At 49.7% G+C, this 16,890-nt stretch overlaps 1 protein-coding gene across 4 annotated transcripts in view; it reads left to right on the top strand.

Moving 5' to 3' along the window:
• MTR (5-methyltetrahydrofolate-homocysteine methyltransferase) overlaps positions 1-16,890 on the top strand; it is a 277,305-nt gene that overhangs the window by 88,245 nt on the left and 172,170 nt on the right. For all 4 annotated transcript variants that reach the window (XM_060035005.1, XM_060035006.1, XM_060035004.1 and 1 more), the window contains one exon: positions 6,664-6,745. In XM_060035005.1, coding sequence (XP_059890988.1) covers positions 6,664-6,745 — 82 coding nt within the window. The remainder of the gene's footprint in view (positions 1-6,663; positions 6,746-16,890) is intronic.

Raw genomic sequence — 16,890 nt, 5'->3', positions numbered from 1 at the left:
GGGAATTCAATACCAGGAAACCACATATTGCTACTTGTGCAAGTTGGAATGTTACCAATAGTTAATTCTACTGTATCTCTTACCAAGTAAGAGCCACCAGATTAAAGAGGTTTCTTAAAAAATAACCAGAAGTAACATGACTAACCTCTCAGGATACATCATTGGCAAACTTAGCCATAAAGGACTCTTATGGCTATGACTCTATACCAGTTATAACCTGGTATATCAAGTTAAAATTAATCATATCAGAAATCACCCACAGTCTTAGTGCTATTGTAGAATATCTATTCTCATCATCTGGGAAACTAAATGTGTTCCTCCAAGGAGAGAGAAATCTGGATCCCATGACCTCCCAAGGTCTCTTTAACTCTCTGATGTTTGTTTCTCGATGAGCTTTTCTGGTTCTATTCTCTTCCATGCCTGTTGCAGTTTCTGAAAAATTATTTAGAAAATAAAAGCCAGTAGTGATGCTTCCAGGTAACCATCCCCTTCTCCATTGTGGTGCAAGGGCAGCCTTTGAAAAACAGATTCTCGTGCAGCCTCCAGGAATGTCAGTGTAAAATTCCCCCTTCTGCCTTCATTTTAAAGTGGTGACAGTGGGTGAGGTCTCAGACCTGGAGGCTTGCTTCGTCAAGCCCTCTTATTTAAGTAAGCACTTTTGCTAAGTATAGCACTCATGTAGAAAAGTACACAAGTCACAGGTAAACAACTTGATGAATTTTTTAGAAAATGAAACCACCCATGTAATAACCCCCAGATCAAGAAATAGAACATTAATGACACTCTGGGAACTTCATTGGATCCCCCGACCTAGTCATTCTATCTTCTATCACCACAGTTTGGTTTTGTCTGCATTTCAACTTTGTGTAAGTGGAATCCTACTGTAGTATTCATTCTTCTGTGTCTCGCTCAACATTACGTCTTTAAGGCCTAAACTCATTATTACAGTAGCGTTTTTGTTTTTTTTCCCATTGTGGTATAATATTGCATTGTATTATGCCCTCTGGCTTATTTATCCATGCTAGTGTTGGTGGACATTTGGGTTTTTCCAGTTTGGGGCTATTACACAGAATGCTGCTATGTATGTGTTTCTGCCCTGAAGCAGACTTGCTGGGTCACAGAATATGCATATGGTCATCGGCATTAGATATTTTTTCTAAAGTGATTTTATTAATTTATACTCCCACCGGCAATTAAGATATTTCCAATTATTCCACATCCTTTTCAGTTTTATCCATTTTAGTGTGTGCGTAACAATATCTTGCTAAGGTCTTCATTTGTATTTCTCTACTGACTAATGATGTTGAGTACCTTTTCATGTGTATATTGACCACTTGGATATGCTTTTTAAATCTTTTTTTTTAATTAGGTATTCTGCCCTTTTTATTCTTTTACTGATTTGTATGCATTCTTTATATTGGAAACAAGACTCTTTATCAGAAATATGTATTGCAAATAGAGTTTTCCAATATGGCTTACCTTTTGCTGTCTTAGTGGTATTTTGGGTAACAAAAGTTCTTCATTTTCATGAAGTCTGATTTATCGATCTCTTTATGGTTAGTGCTTTTCGCATCTGTGTAAGAAGGCTTCTACCCTAGGAGAGTCAGCTTTGCTAGAAAGCATTTGGGAGTTTGAATGTCTCAGAAGTCATCTGAGAACGCTTATCGTCACCTCCTACAGACCTGTGGAGGGCTCAGCAGAGGCCCAGTTCTTTCCTTTGCTGTTTTTGATCAAATGGAGGCTCAGGACTTCCAAATTCTCATGAAAGCAGATCTGTGAGGGGAATAGCAGCATGGCTTTTCCAAACCTCAGGGGCCTGAGGTAGGTAGCGTGAGAGAATTAGAACTGTACCCCCAAGACACGAAATGAGGCTTGAGGATAGATCCTTGGAGAGGCTGAAAGGGTTATACAGATTTGGGGTCATATGTGGGTAGAAATCTGTTTGGAATGGCCCTTTTTAACCTGTAGCTATAAGAGACTAGAAAACTGAATTTTCTCCTGTCTGTAATACAGATGGTTTTGTATCACAAACTAGAAATGACTTTAATGGAAATCTGGCCCTTTTAGCTACAGAACTTCTCAAGGGCACAAGTCTGGCAGTTAGCTCTCAATTTTTAACTGGTTTAAAGCCAATAACTGCAAAGTGTCTTTTTCAATTATCTTTTGTGTAGTTTAAACTTGGAGAATTCAACAGGAAGTCACATTGCTCAAAGCTGGAGGTAATTTTCTGAGTTTTCTGTTGTTTTTTTTTTTTAACTGCTATGAGGTAAGGTGCTGAATTACATAACTGATAATATTTTCCTCTGTATAGGATTTCAAAGAATGAATTTTACATGCTAATCTCACTCCTGATTCCATCTTTTTTTAAAATAAATTTATTTATTCAATTTATTTATTATTTTTGGCTGCGTTGGATCTTTGTTGCTGTGTGCGGGCTTTTTACTAGTTGCAGCGAGCGGGGCATACTCTTCGTTGCGGTGTGTGGGCTTCTCATTGCAGTGGCTTCTCTTGTTGTGGAGCACAGGCTCTAGGCGTGCGGGCTTTAGTAGTTGTGGCTCCCGGGCTTCAGTACTTGTGGCTTGAGGGCGCTAGAGCGCAGGCTCAGTAGTTGTGGCGCAAGGGCTTAGTTGTTCTGTGGCATGTGGGATCTTCCTGGACCAGGGCTCGAAACCGTGTCCCCTGCATTGGCAGGCGGATTCTTTTTTTTTTTTTTTTTTTTTGTGGTACGCGGGCCTCTCACTGTTCTGGCCTCTCCCGTTGCGGAGCACAGGCTCCAGACACGCAGGCTCAGCGGCCATGGCTCACCGGCCCAGCCGCTCCGCGGCATGTGGGATCCTCCCAGACCGGGGCACGAACCCGCGTCCCCTGCATCGGCAGGCAGACTCCCAACCACTGCGCCACCAGGGAAGCCCGGCAGGCGGATTCTTAACCACAGCGCCACCAGGGAAGCCCTCCTGATTCCATCTTAATTTTCCCATCCTTATTTCCCGTTTTCTCTCATTTTTTCTCATCAAATTTTAAGTTTTGGTTATGCTGCATTTATGTAAAACACTAGTTCTGAGATAGGGTATGACATGAAATAAGTGCTTGTTCTTTTTTTTTTTTTTTTATTGCGGTACCACGGGCCTCTCACTGTTGCCTCTCCCGTTGCGGAGCACAGGCTCCGGACGCGCAGGCCCAGTGGCCATGGCTCACGGGCCCAGCCGCTCCGCGGCATGTGGGATCCTCCCAGACTGGGGCACGAACCTGTGTCCCCTGCATTGGCAGGCGGGCTCTCAACCACTGTGCCACTAGTGAAGCCCGGAGTGCTTGTTCTTTTTCAGAGTGTTAAAAAAGATCTTCTAAGGCTAACATGATCATGCCTATTTGGCTGGTGTGGGAGGTGACTAATTAAATCCTAAATGTTGACTAGTGACTTAGCAGAGATGGATTTGAGATTCAGCCTCAGCGTTTAGCCCTTTGCCCTAGGTACGTAGGAAGGGGAGGAGAGTTTCTACTGTTTTGCATCTTTTCAGACTTCAGAAAGAAATCTTTCAGCTGGAGAAGTTCGTGTAAACGGGAGCTTAGAAAAAAGTGGAATCATTGTCAAACTGGAAGCACTGTTTCTTTTGTTTTTTAAGTAATGATGTGGTATTTTTATTTTTATATTTTGCGGTACGCGGGCCTCTCACTGTTGTGGCCTCTCGCGTTGCGGAGTACAGGCCCCGGACACGCAGGCTCAGAGGCCATGGCTCACGGGCCCAGCCGCTCCGCGGCATGTGGGATCTTCCCAGACCGGGTCACGAACCCGTGTCCCCTGCATCGGCAGGCGAACTCTCAACCACTGCGCTACCAGGGAAGCCCCAATGTGGGTTTTTTTTTTTTTTTTCGGTACGCGGGCCTCTCACTATTGTGGCCTCTCCCGTTGCGGAGCAACAGGCTCCAGACGCGCAGGCTCAGCGGCCATGGCTCACGGGCCCAGCCGCTCCGCGGCATGTGGGATCTTCCCAGACCAGGGCACGAACCCGTGTCCCCTGCATCGGCAGGCGGACTCTCAACCACTGCGCCACCAGGGAAGCCCTGATGTGGTATTTTGTTTGTTTGTTTACTTTGGCTGCACTGCGCGGCATGGTGGATATTAGTTCCCCGACCAGGGATGGAACCTTCACCCTCTGCAGTGGAAGCGCAGAGTCTTAACCACTGGACTTCCAGGGAAGTCCCCGGAAGCACCCTGATAGCTGGGCAAGCTCAAATTTCATACCTGTGCTCATCCAGCTTGGACAGTGTTTGCGCTGGAAGGGAGCACTTTGATTTGTTTTGTTTTGTCTTTTTAAATCATGAAATCCATCCATTTCTTCTCAGTTCCCTTTCCCAGAAGATCATCAAAGAGAGAATGGCCAGAATTACACTGAGAACCCTTGGATACTTACTAAATATCAATTATATTGATTTAAACATTGTAAATTTTACTGGCTGTCCTTAAAAGATATGTCACTGAAGTTACGTCAGGCTTAAAACATTGTTTCCTGGGGGAACTTCATGCAGAAGAAAGACTGAGGTATATTTGTGTGTCTCAAGTTACTAAGGAAGCATCTGAGGAAGAGGACGCATACAGAGTCTAACTTGTGTTTTGAAACTGGAAGCAACATCTTCTTTATAACTTTTCCTACTGTTTGAAAATCTTCACTCCCTCATAGACTACCCAAGATATTTTCAGAATCTTCGGTCCCCAAACACACAATAGGCACAAAACGGGTCCTGAGGAGGCAGTGGTGTTCTTTAGGCTGCTCCAGGGCCGAGATGCAGCTCCCCCTGCTGGTGGGCCTCCCAGTCCAGAAGGCATCTCCTGCGCTAAGTGGCCTAGGCCTCAACTTCCATCTCACAGCCCAGTTCTGGTGGATTATGGCTTTAGACCTTTGCTTCCTATTTATGCACAGAAATATGCTTAGAAAGGGGACAGGTGAAATGTTAGAGGCCTTGTCTGTCTCATTATGAATAAGTCTTTAGAGCCTTCCCTTAGAAGCCTCTTAAAAACACACTCACACAAATAATGCACCTTTAATATTCTCTTGGTTTTTAAAAATTACCTCAGTAATCCACACTTATTAGAACATGTCAGACAATTCAGAGGAATGGAAAGTAAAATTAGTTTCTCCCTTCCCACTTTCAGTCCCAGTTCTAACCTCCGTATAACCAGTGCTGACTCTTTGATGTCTGTTTCTCTGTGTTTTTAAATATACAGACACTTATATACAAGTTGATTGGTTGGGGCAGATTGAGGGTGGTAGTGTTTTGTTTATTTTTGGCTGCATTGGGTCTTCGTTGCTGCGTGCAGGGTTTCTCTGCTTGTGGCGAGCGGGGACTACTCTTCGTTGTGGTGCACGGGCTTCTCACTGCGGTGGCTTCTCTTGTTGCGGAGCATGGGCTCTTGGCGTGCGGGCTTCAGTATTTGTGGCATATGGGCTCAGTAGTTGTGGTGCATGGGCTTAGTTGTTCCGCAGCATGTGGGATCTTCCCGGACCGGGGCTCGAATCCGTGTCCCCTGCATTGGCAGGCAGATTCTTAACCACTGTGCCACCAGGGAAGCCCTGTTTTGTTTCTTTTTAAAATAAAATTGTATTAAAAATACTGTTTTGCTACTTTAGTTTTTCCTTATAAAGTAGCATATTCTGGACATCTTTCCAAATGAAAATACATTTTAGTTGAGGGGAAAGAATATGAAAGTATCTGACTTGGGGAAAGTTGCTGCTACATTAAGGGGGAAGGAAGGAGAAGAAAAGACTGGGAACACTGTCCATCTTGTGGAAACTACTGTTGTCACCCTTTTATGTGGAATTGTGGCAAAGTTCACACTTCTGTCCCAGCTTCAGGGTCCTGGTTTAACTACAGTAGCGTAGGGTGTATACATTTTCAGTTCTCACTTTAATATGTTATGTTCCGTAATGAAATAGCAGATGTGTAGCCTATGCTATTGCTATAAACATTCAGCAATCAGAGGGCAATTTAGTGGTAAAATTAGGTAATTTTAAGGATTAAAGGGTGTTTCTTCCTCAGAACTGACATTTTCAAGTTTGGCAAAAGGGATTTGGGGCTGAGCTAGTGTTAGGATAAGATACTGTTGCTTTGGCCTCTCTGTGTTACTTTGTGTTGAATTTATTTACGGTCCAAGACTCCTTTGTACAAGTACAAGGTGGGCTTGAGGTGGAGAGGTGTTATTGTCTCCCGGGGTCAGGGAGCAGCAGCTGGGGAGTGGTGACCCGTAGCCCCTGCCAGTGTCTGGTTCTCCAGGGCTCCTGGCTGGAGGCCTAGCTCATCGGCAGGAAGAAACGCCACTTGACCTTTATGACAGCAAAGTGCTGTGCCAGGGCCGGTCCGTTCCCTTACTTCAGACAGGCTGCTAGTACAGAGAGCTGAGGACACCATCCTTCTCATTTTCTCCTAGGTTTCTTTGTAGTCTGGGCCAAAAATCCATGCCTTTTTCCCCTTGGCTTCCCCCTCTTAGGGTGGGGAGAAAGTCATTCTCATTTTCCAAGGGAAATTTGGAGTTCAATATTTATAACTACCTCGAAATCTTTCTCTGGAAGGCACTGTAGAATCACATTATCTCTAATGGTTCTGAACGAGACTTGTGTAGGAACTGTCAGCCCTGACGGATGTGTTTTTCTCCCTGACGCCTCTTTTCAGAACCCACACAGCAGTTAAAATAGCCCCAAGATACAGCGCGCCTGTGATCCACGTCCTGGACGCATCTAAGAGCGTGGTGGTGGTAAGTGTGGGCCTCGCGTTGTTTCAGAGCTCCTGTGAAGGCAAAACAGAGAGCGCTGAGAGTTAGAGCTGCTATGAAGGGGCAACAGAGAGCGCTGAGATTTAGTCAGAGCTGCTGTGAAGGGGCGACAGAGAGCACTGAGAGATAGAGCTGCTGTGAAGGGGCAACAGAGAGTGCTGAGAGTTAGAGCTGATCTGAAGGGTCAACAGAAAGCACTGAGAGTTAGAGCTGCTATGAAGGGGCAACACAGAGCGCTGAGATTTAGTAAGAGCTGCTATGAAGAAGCAACAGAGAGGACTGAGAGTTATAGCTGTTGTGAAGGGACAACAGATAGCTGTGAGAGGTAGTTAGAGCTGCTGAGACCGGGCAACAGAGAGAGGTGAGAGTTAGAACTGCGTTGAAGCGGCAACACAGAGCGCTGAGATTTAGTCAGAGCTGCTCTGAAGGGCAACAGAGCAGCTGAGAGTTAGAGATGCGTTGAAGGGGCAACAGAGCTCGCTGAGGTTTACAGCTGCCATGAAGGGGCAACGGAGCGCGCTTAGAAGTAGAGCTGCTCTGAAGGAGCAAACAGACCACTGAGAGTTAGAGCTGCTGTGGAGGGGAAACAGAGAGCGCGGAGATTTAGTCAGAGCTGCTCTGAAGGGCAACAGAGAGCGCTGAGAGTTAGAGCTTCGTTAAAGGGGCAACACAGAGTGCTGTGAGTTAGAGCTGCACTGAAGGGGCAAATGAGAGCGCTTAGCGTTAGAGCTGCTGTGAAGGGGTAACAAACAACACTGGAAGTTAGAGCTGCTGAGAAAGGGCAACTGAGAGCACTTAGACTTACAGCCGCTGTGAAGGGGCAACAGAGAGCGCAGACATTCAGGGCTGCTGTGAAGGGGAAACAGAGTGGTGAGAGTTACAGCTGTTGTGAAGGGGAAACAGAGCTCCCTGAGGTTTAGAGCTGCTGTAAAGTGGCCACAGAAAGCGCTGAGATTTAGTGCTACTCTGAAGGGCAACAGAGCACGCTGAGAGTTAGAGCTGCTGTGAAGGGGCAACAGAGCTCCATGAGGTTTAGAGCTGCTGTGAAGGGGCAACTGAGAGCGCTTAGAATTAGAGCTGCTCTCAAGTAGCAAACAGAGTGGTGAGAGTTAGAGCTCCTGTGAAGGGGCAATAGAGAGCGCTGAGAGTTAAAGCTGCCTTGGGGAAACAGAGTGCGCTGAGATTTAGTCAGAGCTGCTCTGAAGGGCAACAGAGTGCTCTGAGAGTTAGAGCTGCTCTGAAGGGGCAGTAAAGAGTGGTGAGCATTAGAGCTGCGTTGAAGGGGCAACACAGGGCGCTGAGAGTTAGAGCTGCTGGGAAGGGGCAACCGGGAGCGCTGAGAGTTAGTCAGACTGATCTGAAGGGTCAACAGAAAGCACGGAGAGTTAGTCAGAGCTGCTCTGAAGGGAAACAGAGCGCGCTGAGAGTTAGAACTGCTGTGAACCTCGGTAAGGTTTAGAGCTGCTGTGAAGGGGCAACTGAGAGGGCTTAGAATTAGAGCTGCTCTGAAGAAGCAAACAGAGCGCTGAGAGATTGAGCTGCTGTGGAGGGGAAACAGAGAGCGCTGAGATTTAGTCAGAGCTGCTCTGAAGGGCAACAGAGAGCGCTGAGAGAGCTTCTGTGAAGGGGCAACACAGAGCGCTGAGACTTAGTGAGAACTGCACTGAAGGGGCAACAGCGAGCGCTGAGAGTTAGAGCTGCGTTGAAGGGGCAACAGAGAGCGTTGAGAGTCACGGCTGCTGTGAAGAGGAAAAAGAATGGTGAGAGTTAGAGCTGTTGTGAAGGGGCAACACACAGCGCTGAGAGTTAGAGCTGCTGTGAAGGGGCAGCAGAGCTCGCTGAGGTTCAGAGCTGCTGTGAAGGGGCAACTGAGAGAGCTTAGAATTAGAGCTGCTCTAAAAAAGCAGACAGCGCTGAGAGATAGAGGTGCTGTGGAGGGGAAACAGAGAGCGCTGAGATTCAGTCAGAGATGCTCTGAAGGGGCAACAGAGCGCTCTGAGAGTTAGAGCTGCTGTGAAGGGGCCACAGAGAGCCTAGAGATTTAGTGCTACTCTGAAGGGCAACAGAGCGCGCTGAAAGTTAGAGCTGCTGTGAAGGGGCAACAGAGCGTGCTGAGAGAGTTTCTGTGAAGGGGCAACACAGCGCGCTGAGATTTAGTCAGAGCTGCACTGAAGGGGCAACAGCGAGCGCTGAGAGTTAGAGCTGCGTTGAAGGGGAAACAGAGCTCGCTGAGGTTTACAGCTGCTGTGAAGGGGCAACTGAGAGCGCTTAGAATTAGAGCTGCTTTCAATTAGCAAACAGAGCGGTGAGAGTTAGAGCTCCTGTGAAGGGGCAATAGAGAGCGCTGAGAGTTAAAGCTGCCTTGGGGAAACAGAGAGCACTGAGATTTAGTCAGAGCTGCTCTGAAGGGCAAGAGACAGCGGTGAGAGTTAGAGCTGCGTTAAAGTGGGAACAGAGAGTGCCGTGAGTTATAGAGCTGCATTGAAGGGGCAACTGAGAGGGCTTAGAATTAGAGCTGCTCTTAAGAAGCAAACAGCGCTGAGAGATAGAGGTGCTGTGGAGGGGAAACAGAGCGCGCTGAGATTCAGTCAGAGCTGCTCTGAAGGGGCAACAGAGCGCTCTGAGAGTTAGAGCTGCTGTGAACGGGCAACTGAGAGCACTTAGAGTTAAAGCCGCTGTGAAGGGGCCACAGAGAGCGTAGAGAGTAAGGGCTGCTGTGAAGCGGAAACAGAGCGGATAGAGTTAGAGCTGCTGTGAAGGGGCCACAGAAAGCGCTGAGATTTAGTCAGTGCTACTCTTAAGGGCAACAGAGCGCGCTGAGAGTTAGAGCTGCTGTGAAGGGGCAACACAGCGCACTGAGATTTAGTCAGAGCTGCACTGAAGGGGCAACAGCGAGCGCTGAGCGTTAGAGCTGCGTTGAAGGGGAAACAGAGCTCCCTGAGGTTTACAGCTGCTGTGAAGGGGCAACTGAGAGCGCTTAGAATTAGAGCTGCTCTCAATTAGCAAACAGAGCGGTGAGAGTTAGAGCTCCTGTGAAGGGGCAATAGAGAGCCCTGAGAGTTAAAGCTGCCTTGGGAAACAGAGCACTGAGATTTAGTCAGAGCTGCTCTGAAGGGCAACAGAGAGCGATGAGAGTTAGAGCTGCGTTAAAGTGGGAACAGAGAGTGCTGTGAGTTATAGAGCTGCATTGAAGGGGCAACTGAGAGGCTTAGAGTTAGAGCTGCTGTGAAGGGGAAACCGAGAGCTCTGAGAGTTAGAGCTGCGTTGAAGGGGCAACACGGTAAGCTGCGAGATAGAGCTGGTGTGAAGGAGCAACAGAGAGCGCTGAGATTTAGTCAGAGCTACAATGAAGGGTCAACAGAGCGCTGAGAGTTATAGTTGCTATGAATGGGCAACAGTGAGCGCTGAGTTATAGCTGTGTTGATGGGCAACCCAGAGCGTTGAGAGTGAGGGCTGCTGTGAAGCGGAAACAGAGCGGTGAGAGTTAGAGCTGCTGTGAAGGGGCAACTGAGAGCACTTAGAGTTAAAGCCGCTGTGAAGGGGCAACAGAGAGCGTCGAGAGTCAGGGCTGCTGTGAACCGGAAACAGAATGGTGAGAGTTAGAGCTGTTGTGAAGGGGCAACACACAGCGCTGAGAGTTAGAGCTGCTGTGAAGGCGAAACAGAGTGGTGAGAGTTACAGCTGTTGTGAAGGGGCAACACACAGCGCTGAGATTCAGAGCTGCTGTCAAGGGGCAACACAGATCGCTGAGATTTAGTCAGAGCTCCTCTGAAGGGGCAACAGAGCGCTCTGAGAGTTAGAACTGCTGTGAAGGGGCCACAGAAAACGCTGAGATTTAGTGCTACTCTGAAGGGCAACAGAGCGCGCTGAGAGTTAGAGCTGCTGTGAAGGGGAAACAGAGTGGTGAGAGTTACAGCTGTTGTGAAGGGGCAACACACAGCGCTGAGATTCAGAGCTGCTGTGAAGGGGCAACACAGATCGCTCAGATTTAGTCAGAGCTCCTCTGAAGGGGCAACAGAGCGCGCTGAGAGTTAGAGCTGCTGTGAAGGGGCAACAGAGCGTGCTGAGAGAGTTTCTGTGAAGGGGCAACACAGCGCGCTGAGATTTAGTGAGAGCTGCAGTGAAGGGGCAACAGCGAGCGCTGAGAGTTAGAGCTGCTGTGAAGGGGCAACACAGCGCACTGAGATTTAGTCAGAGCTGCACTGAAGGGGCAACAGCGAGCGCTGAGCGTTAGAGCTGCGTTGAAGGGGAAACAGAGCTCGCTGAGGTTTACAGCTGCTGTGAAGGGGCAACTGAGAGCGCCTAGAATTAGAGCTGCTCTCAATAAGCAAACAGAGCAGTGAGAGTTAGAGCTCCTGTGAAGGGGCAATAGAGAGCGCTGAGAGTTAAAGCTGCCTTGGGGAAGCAGACCACTGAGATTTAGTCAGAGCTGCTCTGAAGGGCAACAGAGAGCGGTGAGAGTTAGAGCTGCGTTAAAGTGGGAACAGAGAGTGCTGTGAGTTATAGAGCTGCATTGAAGGGGTAACTGAGAGCGCTTAGAGTTAGAGCTGCTGTGAAGGGGAAACAGAGCTCTGAGAGTTAGAGCTGCGTTGAAGGGGCAACACGGTGTGCTGCGAGATAGAGCTGGTGTGAAGGAGCAACAGAGAGCGCTGAGATTTAGTCAGAGCTACAATGAAGGGTCAAGAGCGCTGAGAGTTATAGTTGCTATGAATGGGCAACAGTGAGCGCTGAGTTATAGCTGTGTTGATGGGCAACCCAGAGCGTTGAGAGTGAGGGCTGCTGTGAAGCGGAAACAGAGCGGTGAGAGTTAGAGCTGCTGTGAAGGGGCAACTGAGAGCACTTAGAGTTAAAGCCGCTGTGAAGGGGCAACAGAGAGCGTAGAGAGTCAGGGCTGCTGTGAAGTGGAAACAGAGATTGGTGAGAGTTAGAGCTGCTGTGAAGGGGAAACAGAGAGTGGAGAGAGTTAGAGCTGTTGTGAAGGGGCAACACATAGCGCTGAGAGTTAGAGCTGCTGGGAAGGGGCAACACAGAGCGCGGAGATTTAGTCAGAGCTCCTTTGAAGGGGCAGTAGAGCGCTCTGAGAGTTAGAGCTGCTGTGAAGGGGCCACAGAAAGCGCTGAGATTTAGTCAGTGCTACTCTGAAGGGCAACAGAGCGCGCTGAGAGTTAGAGCTGCTGTGAAGGGGCAACACAGCGCGCTGAGATTTAGTCAGAGCTGCACTGAAGGGGCAACAGCGAGCGCTGAGCGTTAGAGCTGCGTTGAAGGGGCAACAAAGAGCGCTGAGAGTTAAAGCTGCCTTGGGGAAACAGACCACTGAGATTTAGTCAGAGCTGCTCTGAACGGCAAGAGAGAGCGGTGAGAGTTAGAGCTGCGTTAAAGTGGGAACAGAGAGTGCTGTGAGTTATAGAGCTGCACCGAAGGGGCAACTGAGAGCACTTAGACTTAAAGCCGCTGTGAAGGGGCAACAGAGAGCGTAGAGAGTCAGGGCTGCTGTGAAGCGGAAACAGAGATTGGTGAGAGTTAGAGCCGCTGTGAAGGGGAAACAGAGAGTGGTGAGAGTTACAGCTGTTGTGAAGGGGCAACACACAGCGCTGAGATTTAGAGCTGCTGTGAAGGGGCAACACAGATCGCTGAGATTTAGTCAGAGCTCCTCTGAAGGGGCAACACAGCGCTCTGAGAGTTAGAGCTGCTGTGAAGGGGCCACAGAAAGCGCTGAGATTTAGTGCTACTCTGAAGGGCAACAGAGCGCGCTGAGAGTTAGAGCTGCTGTGAAGGGGCAACAGAGCGTGCTGAGAGAGATTCTGTGAAGGGGCAACACAGCGCACTGAGATTTAGTCAGAGCTGCACTGAAGGGGCAACAGCGAGCGTGAGAGTTAGAGCTGCGTTGAAAGGGCAACACAGAGCGTTGAGAGTCAGGGCTGCTGTGAAACGGAAACAATGGTGAGAGTTAGAGCTGTTGTGAAGGGGCAACACACAGCGCTGAGAGTTAGAGCTGCTGTGAAGGGGCAACAGAGCTCGCTGAGGTTCAGAGCTGCTCTGAAGGGGCAACAGAGCGCTCTGAGAGTTAGTGCTGCTGTGAAGGGGCCACAGAAAGCGCTGAGATTTAGTGCTACTCTGAAGGGCAACAGAGCGCGCTGAGAGTTAGAGCTGCTGTGAAGGGGAAACAGAGTGGTGAGAGTTACAGCTGTTGTGAAGGGGCAACACACAGCGCTGAGATTCAGAGCTGCTGTGAAGGGGCAACACAGATCGCTGAGATTTAGTCAGAGCTCCTCTGAAGGGGCAACAGAGCGCGCTGAGAGTTAGAGCTGCTGTGAAGGGGCAACAGAGCGTGCTGAGAGAGTTTCTGAGAAGGGGCAACACAGCGCGCTGAGATGTAGTGAGAGCTGCAGTGAAGGGGCAACAGCGAGCGCTGAGCGTTAGAGCTGCGTTGAAGGGGCAACAGAGCTCGCTGAGGTTTACAGCTGCTGTGAAGGGGCAACTGAGAGCGCCTAGAATTAGAGCTGCTCTCAATTAGCAAACAGAGCGGTGAGAGTTAGAGCTCCTGTGAAGGGGCAATAGAGAGCGCTGGGAGTAAAAGCTGCCTTGGGGAAACAGAGCACTGAGATTTAGTCAGAGCTGCTCTGAAGGGCAACAGAGAGCGGTGAGAGTTAGAGCTGCGTTAAAGTGGGAACAGAGAGTGCTGTGAGTTATAGAGCTGCACTGAAGGGGCGAGTGAGAGCGCTTAGAGTTAGAGCTGCTGTGAAGGGGAAACAGAGAGAGCTCTGAGAGTTAGAGCTGCGTTGAAGGGGCAACACGGTGTGCTGCGAGATAGAGCTGGTGTGAAGGAGCAACAGAGAGCGCTGAGATTTAGTCAGAGCTACAATGAAGGGTCAACAGAGCGCTGAGAGTTATAGCTGCTGTGAATGGGCAACAGTGAGCGCTGAGTTCCAGCTGTGTTGATGGGCAACCCAGAGCGTTGAGAGTGAGGGCTGCAGTGAAGCGGAAACAGAGTGGTGACAGTTAGAGCTGCTGTGATAGGGAAACAGAGTGGTGAGAGTTCCAGCTGTTGTGAAGGGGCAACACATAGCGCTGAGAGTTAGAGCTGCGGGGAAGGGGCAACAGAGAGCCTAGAGATTTAGTCAGAGCTCCTCTGAAGGGGCAACAGAGCGCTCTGAGAGTTAGAGCTGCTGTGAAGGGGCCACAGAAAGCGCTGAGATTTAGTCAGTGCTACTCTGAAGGACAACAGAGCGCGCTGAGAGTTAGAGCTGCTGTGAAGGGGCAACACAGCGCGCTGAGATTTAGTCAGAGCTTCAGTGAAGGGGCATCAGCGAGCGCTGAGAGTTACAGCTTCTATGAATGGGCGACAGAGCTCGCTGAGGTTTACAGCTGCTGTGAAGGGGCAACTGAGAGCGCTTAGAATTAGAGCTGCTCTCAAGTAGCAAACAGAGCGGTGAGATTTAGAGCTCCTGTGAAGGGGCAATAGAGAGCACTGAGAGTTAAAGCTGCCTTGGGGAAATAGAGTGCGCTGAGATTTAGTGAGAGCTGCTCTGAAGGGCAACAGAGTGCTCTGAGAGTTAGAGCTGCTCTGAAGGGGCAATAAAGAGTGCTGAGAATTAGAACTGCATTGAAGTGGCAACACAGGGCGCTGAGAGTTAGAGCTGCTGTGAAGGGGCAATGGAGAGCGCTGATTTATTGCTGTTGTGAAGGGGCAGTAAAGAGTGGTGAGCATTAGAGCTGCGTTGAAGGGGCAACACAGGGCGCTGAGAGAGCTGCTGTGAAGGGGCAACCGGGAGCGCTGAGAGTTAGTCAGACTGATCTGAAGGGTCAACAGAAAGCACGGAGAGTTAGTCAGAGCTGCTCTGAAGGGCAACAGAGCGCGCTGAGAGTTAGAGCTGCTGTGAACGTCGGTGAGGTTTAGAGCTGCTGTGAAGGGGCAACTGAGAGGGCTTAGAATTAGAGCTGCTCTGAAGAAGCAAACAGAGCGCTGAGAGATTGAGCTGCTGTGGAGGGGAAACAGAGAGCGCTGAGATTTAGTCAGAGCTGCTCTGAAGGGCAACAGAGAGCGCTGAGAGAGCTTCTGTGAAGGGGCAACACAGAGCGCTGAGATTTAGTGAGAGCTGCACTGAAGGGGCAACAGCGAGCGCTGAGAGTTAGAGCTGCGTTGAAGGGGCAACACAGAGCGTTGAGAGTCAGGGCTGCTGTGAAGCGGAAAAAGAATGGTGAGAGTTAGAGCTGTTGTGAAGGGGCAACACACAGCGCTGAGAGTTAGAGCTGCTGTGAAGGGGCAGCAGAGCTCGCTGAGGTTCAGAGCTGCTCTGCAGGGGCAACAGAGCGCTCTGAGAGTTAGAGCTGCTGTGAAGGGGCAACTGAGAGCACTTAGAGTTAAAGCCGCTGTGAAGGGGCAACAGAGAGCGTAGAGAGTCAGGGCTGCTGTGAAACGGAAACAGAGATTGGTGAGAGTTACAGCTGTTGTGAAGGGGCAACACACAGCGCTGAGATTTAGAGCTGCTGTGAAGGGGCAACACAGATCGCTGAGATTTAGTCAGAGCTCCTCTGAAGGGGCAACAGAGCGCTCTGAGAGTTAGAGCTGCTGTGAAGGGGCCACAGAAAGCGCTGAGATTTAGTGCTACTCTGAAGGGCAACAGAGCGCGCTGAGAGTTAGAGCTGCTGTGAAGGGGCAACAGAGAGCGCTTAGAGTTAGAGCTGCTGTGAAGGGGAAACAGAGAGAGCTCTGAGAGTTAAAGCTGCGTTGAAGGGGCAACACGGTGTGCTGCGAGATAGAACTGGTGTGAAGGGGCAACAGAGAGCGCTGAGATTTAGTAAGAGCTACAATGAAGGGTCAACAGAGCGCTGAGAGTTACAGCTGCTATGAATGGGCAACAGTGAGCGCTGAGTTCCAGCTGTGTTGATGGGCAACCCAGAGCGTTGAGAGTGAGGGCTGCTGTGAAGCGGAAACAGAGCGGTTAGAGTTAGAGCTGCTGTGAAGGGGCAACTGAGAGCACTTAGAGTTAAAGCCGCTGTGAAGGGGCAACAGAGAGCGTAGAGAGTCAGGGCTGCTGTGAAGTGGAAACAGAGATTGGTGAGAGTTAGAGCTGCTGTGAAGGGGAAACAGAGTGGAGAGAGTTAGAGCTGTTGTGAAGGAGCAACACATAGTGCTGAGAGTTAGAGCTGCTGGGAAGGGGCAACACAGAGCGCTGAGATTTAGTCAGAGCTGCTCTGAAGAGGCAACAGCGAGCGCTGAGAGTTAGAGCTGCTGTGAACCTCGGTGAGGTTAGAGCTGCTGTGAAGGGGCAACTGAGAGAGAAGGCTTAGAATTAGAGCTGCTCTGAAGAAGCAAACAGAGCGCTGAGAGATTGAGCTGCTGTGGAGGGGAAACAGAGAGCACTGAGATTTAGTCAGAGCTGCTCTGAAGGGCAACAGAGAGCGCTGAGAGAGCTTCTGTGAAGGGGCAACACAGAGCGCTGAGATTTAGTGAGAGCTGCACTGAAGGGGCAACAGCGAGCGCTGAGATTTAGAGCTGCGTTGAAGGGGCAACACAGAGCGTTGAGAGTCAGGGCTGCTGTGAAGCGGAAAAGGAATGGTGAGAGTTAGAGCTGTTGTGAAGGGGCAACACACAGCGCTGAGAGTTAGAGCTGTTGTGAAGGGGCAACACACAGCGCTGAGAGTTAGAGCTGCTGTGAAGGGGCAACAGAGCTCGCTGAGGTTCAGAGCTGCTCTGCAGGGGCAACAGAGCGCTCTGAGAGTTAGAGCTGCTGTGAAGGGGCCACAGAAAGCGCTGAGATTTAGTGCTACTCTGAAGGGCAACAGAGCGCGCTGAGAGTTAGAGCTGCTGTGAAGGGGCAACAGAGCGTGCTGAGAGAGATTCTGTGAAGGGGCAACACAGCGCACTGAGATTTAGTCAGAGCTGCACTGAAGGGGCAACAGCGAGCGTGAGAGTTAGAGCTGCGTTGAAAGGGCAACACAGAGCGTTGAGAGTCAGGGCTGCTGTGAAACGGAAACAATGGTGAGAGTTAGAGCTGTTGTGAAGGGGCAACACACAGCGCTGAGAGTTAGAGCTGCTGTGAAGGGGCAACAGAGCTCGCTGAGGTTCAGAGCTGCTCTGAAGGGGCAACAGAGCGCTCTGAGAGTTAGTGCTGCTGTGAAGGGGC

The sequence above is a fragment of the Delphinus delphis genome, chromosome 16 (assembly GCF_949987515.2).
Source record: "Delphinus delphis chromosome 16, mDelDel1.2, whole genome shotgun sequence".
In the NCBI taxonomy this organism is placed as follows: domain Eukaryota; kingdom Metazoa; phylum Chordata; class Mammalia; order Artiodactyla; family Delphinidae; genus Delphinus; species Delphinus delphis.
The sequence above is the reverse complement of the archived record's forward strand: the minus strand, read 5'-3'. Positions and strand labels throughout refer to the sequence as shown.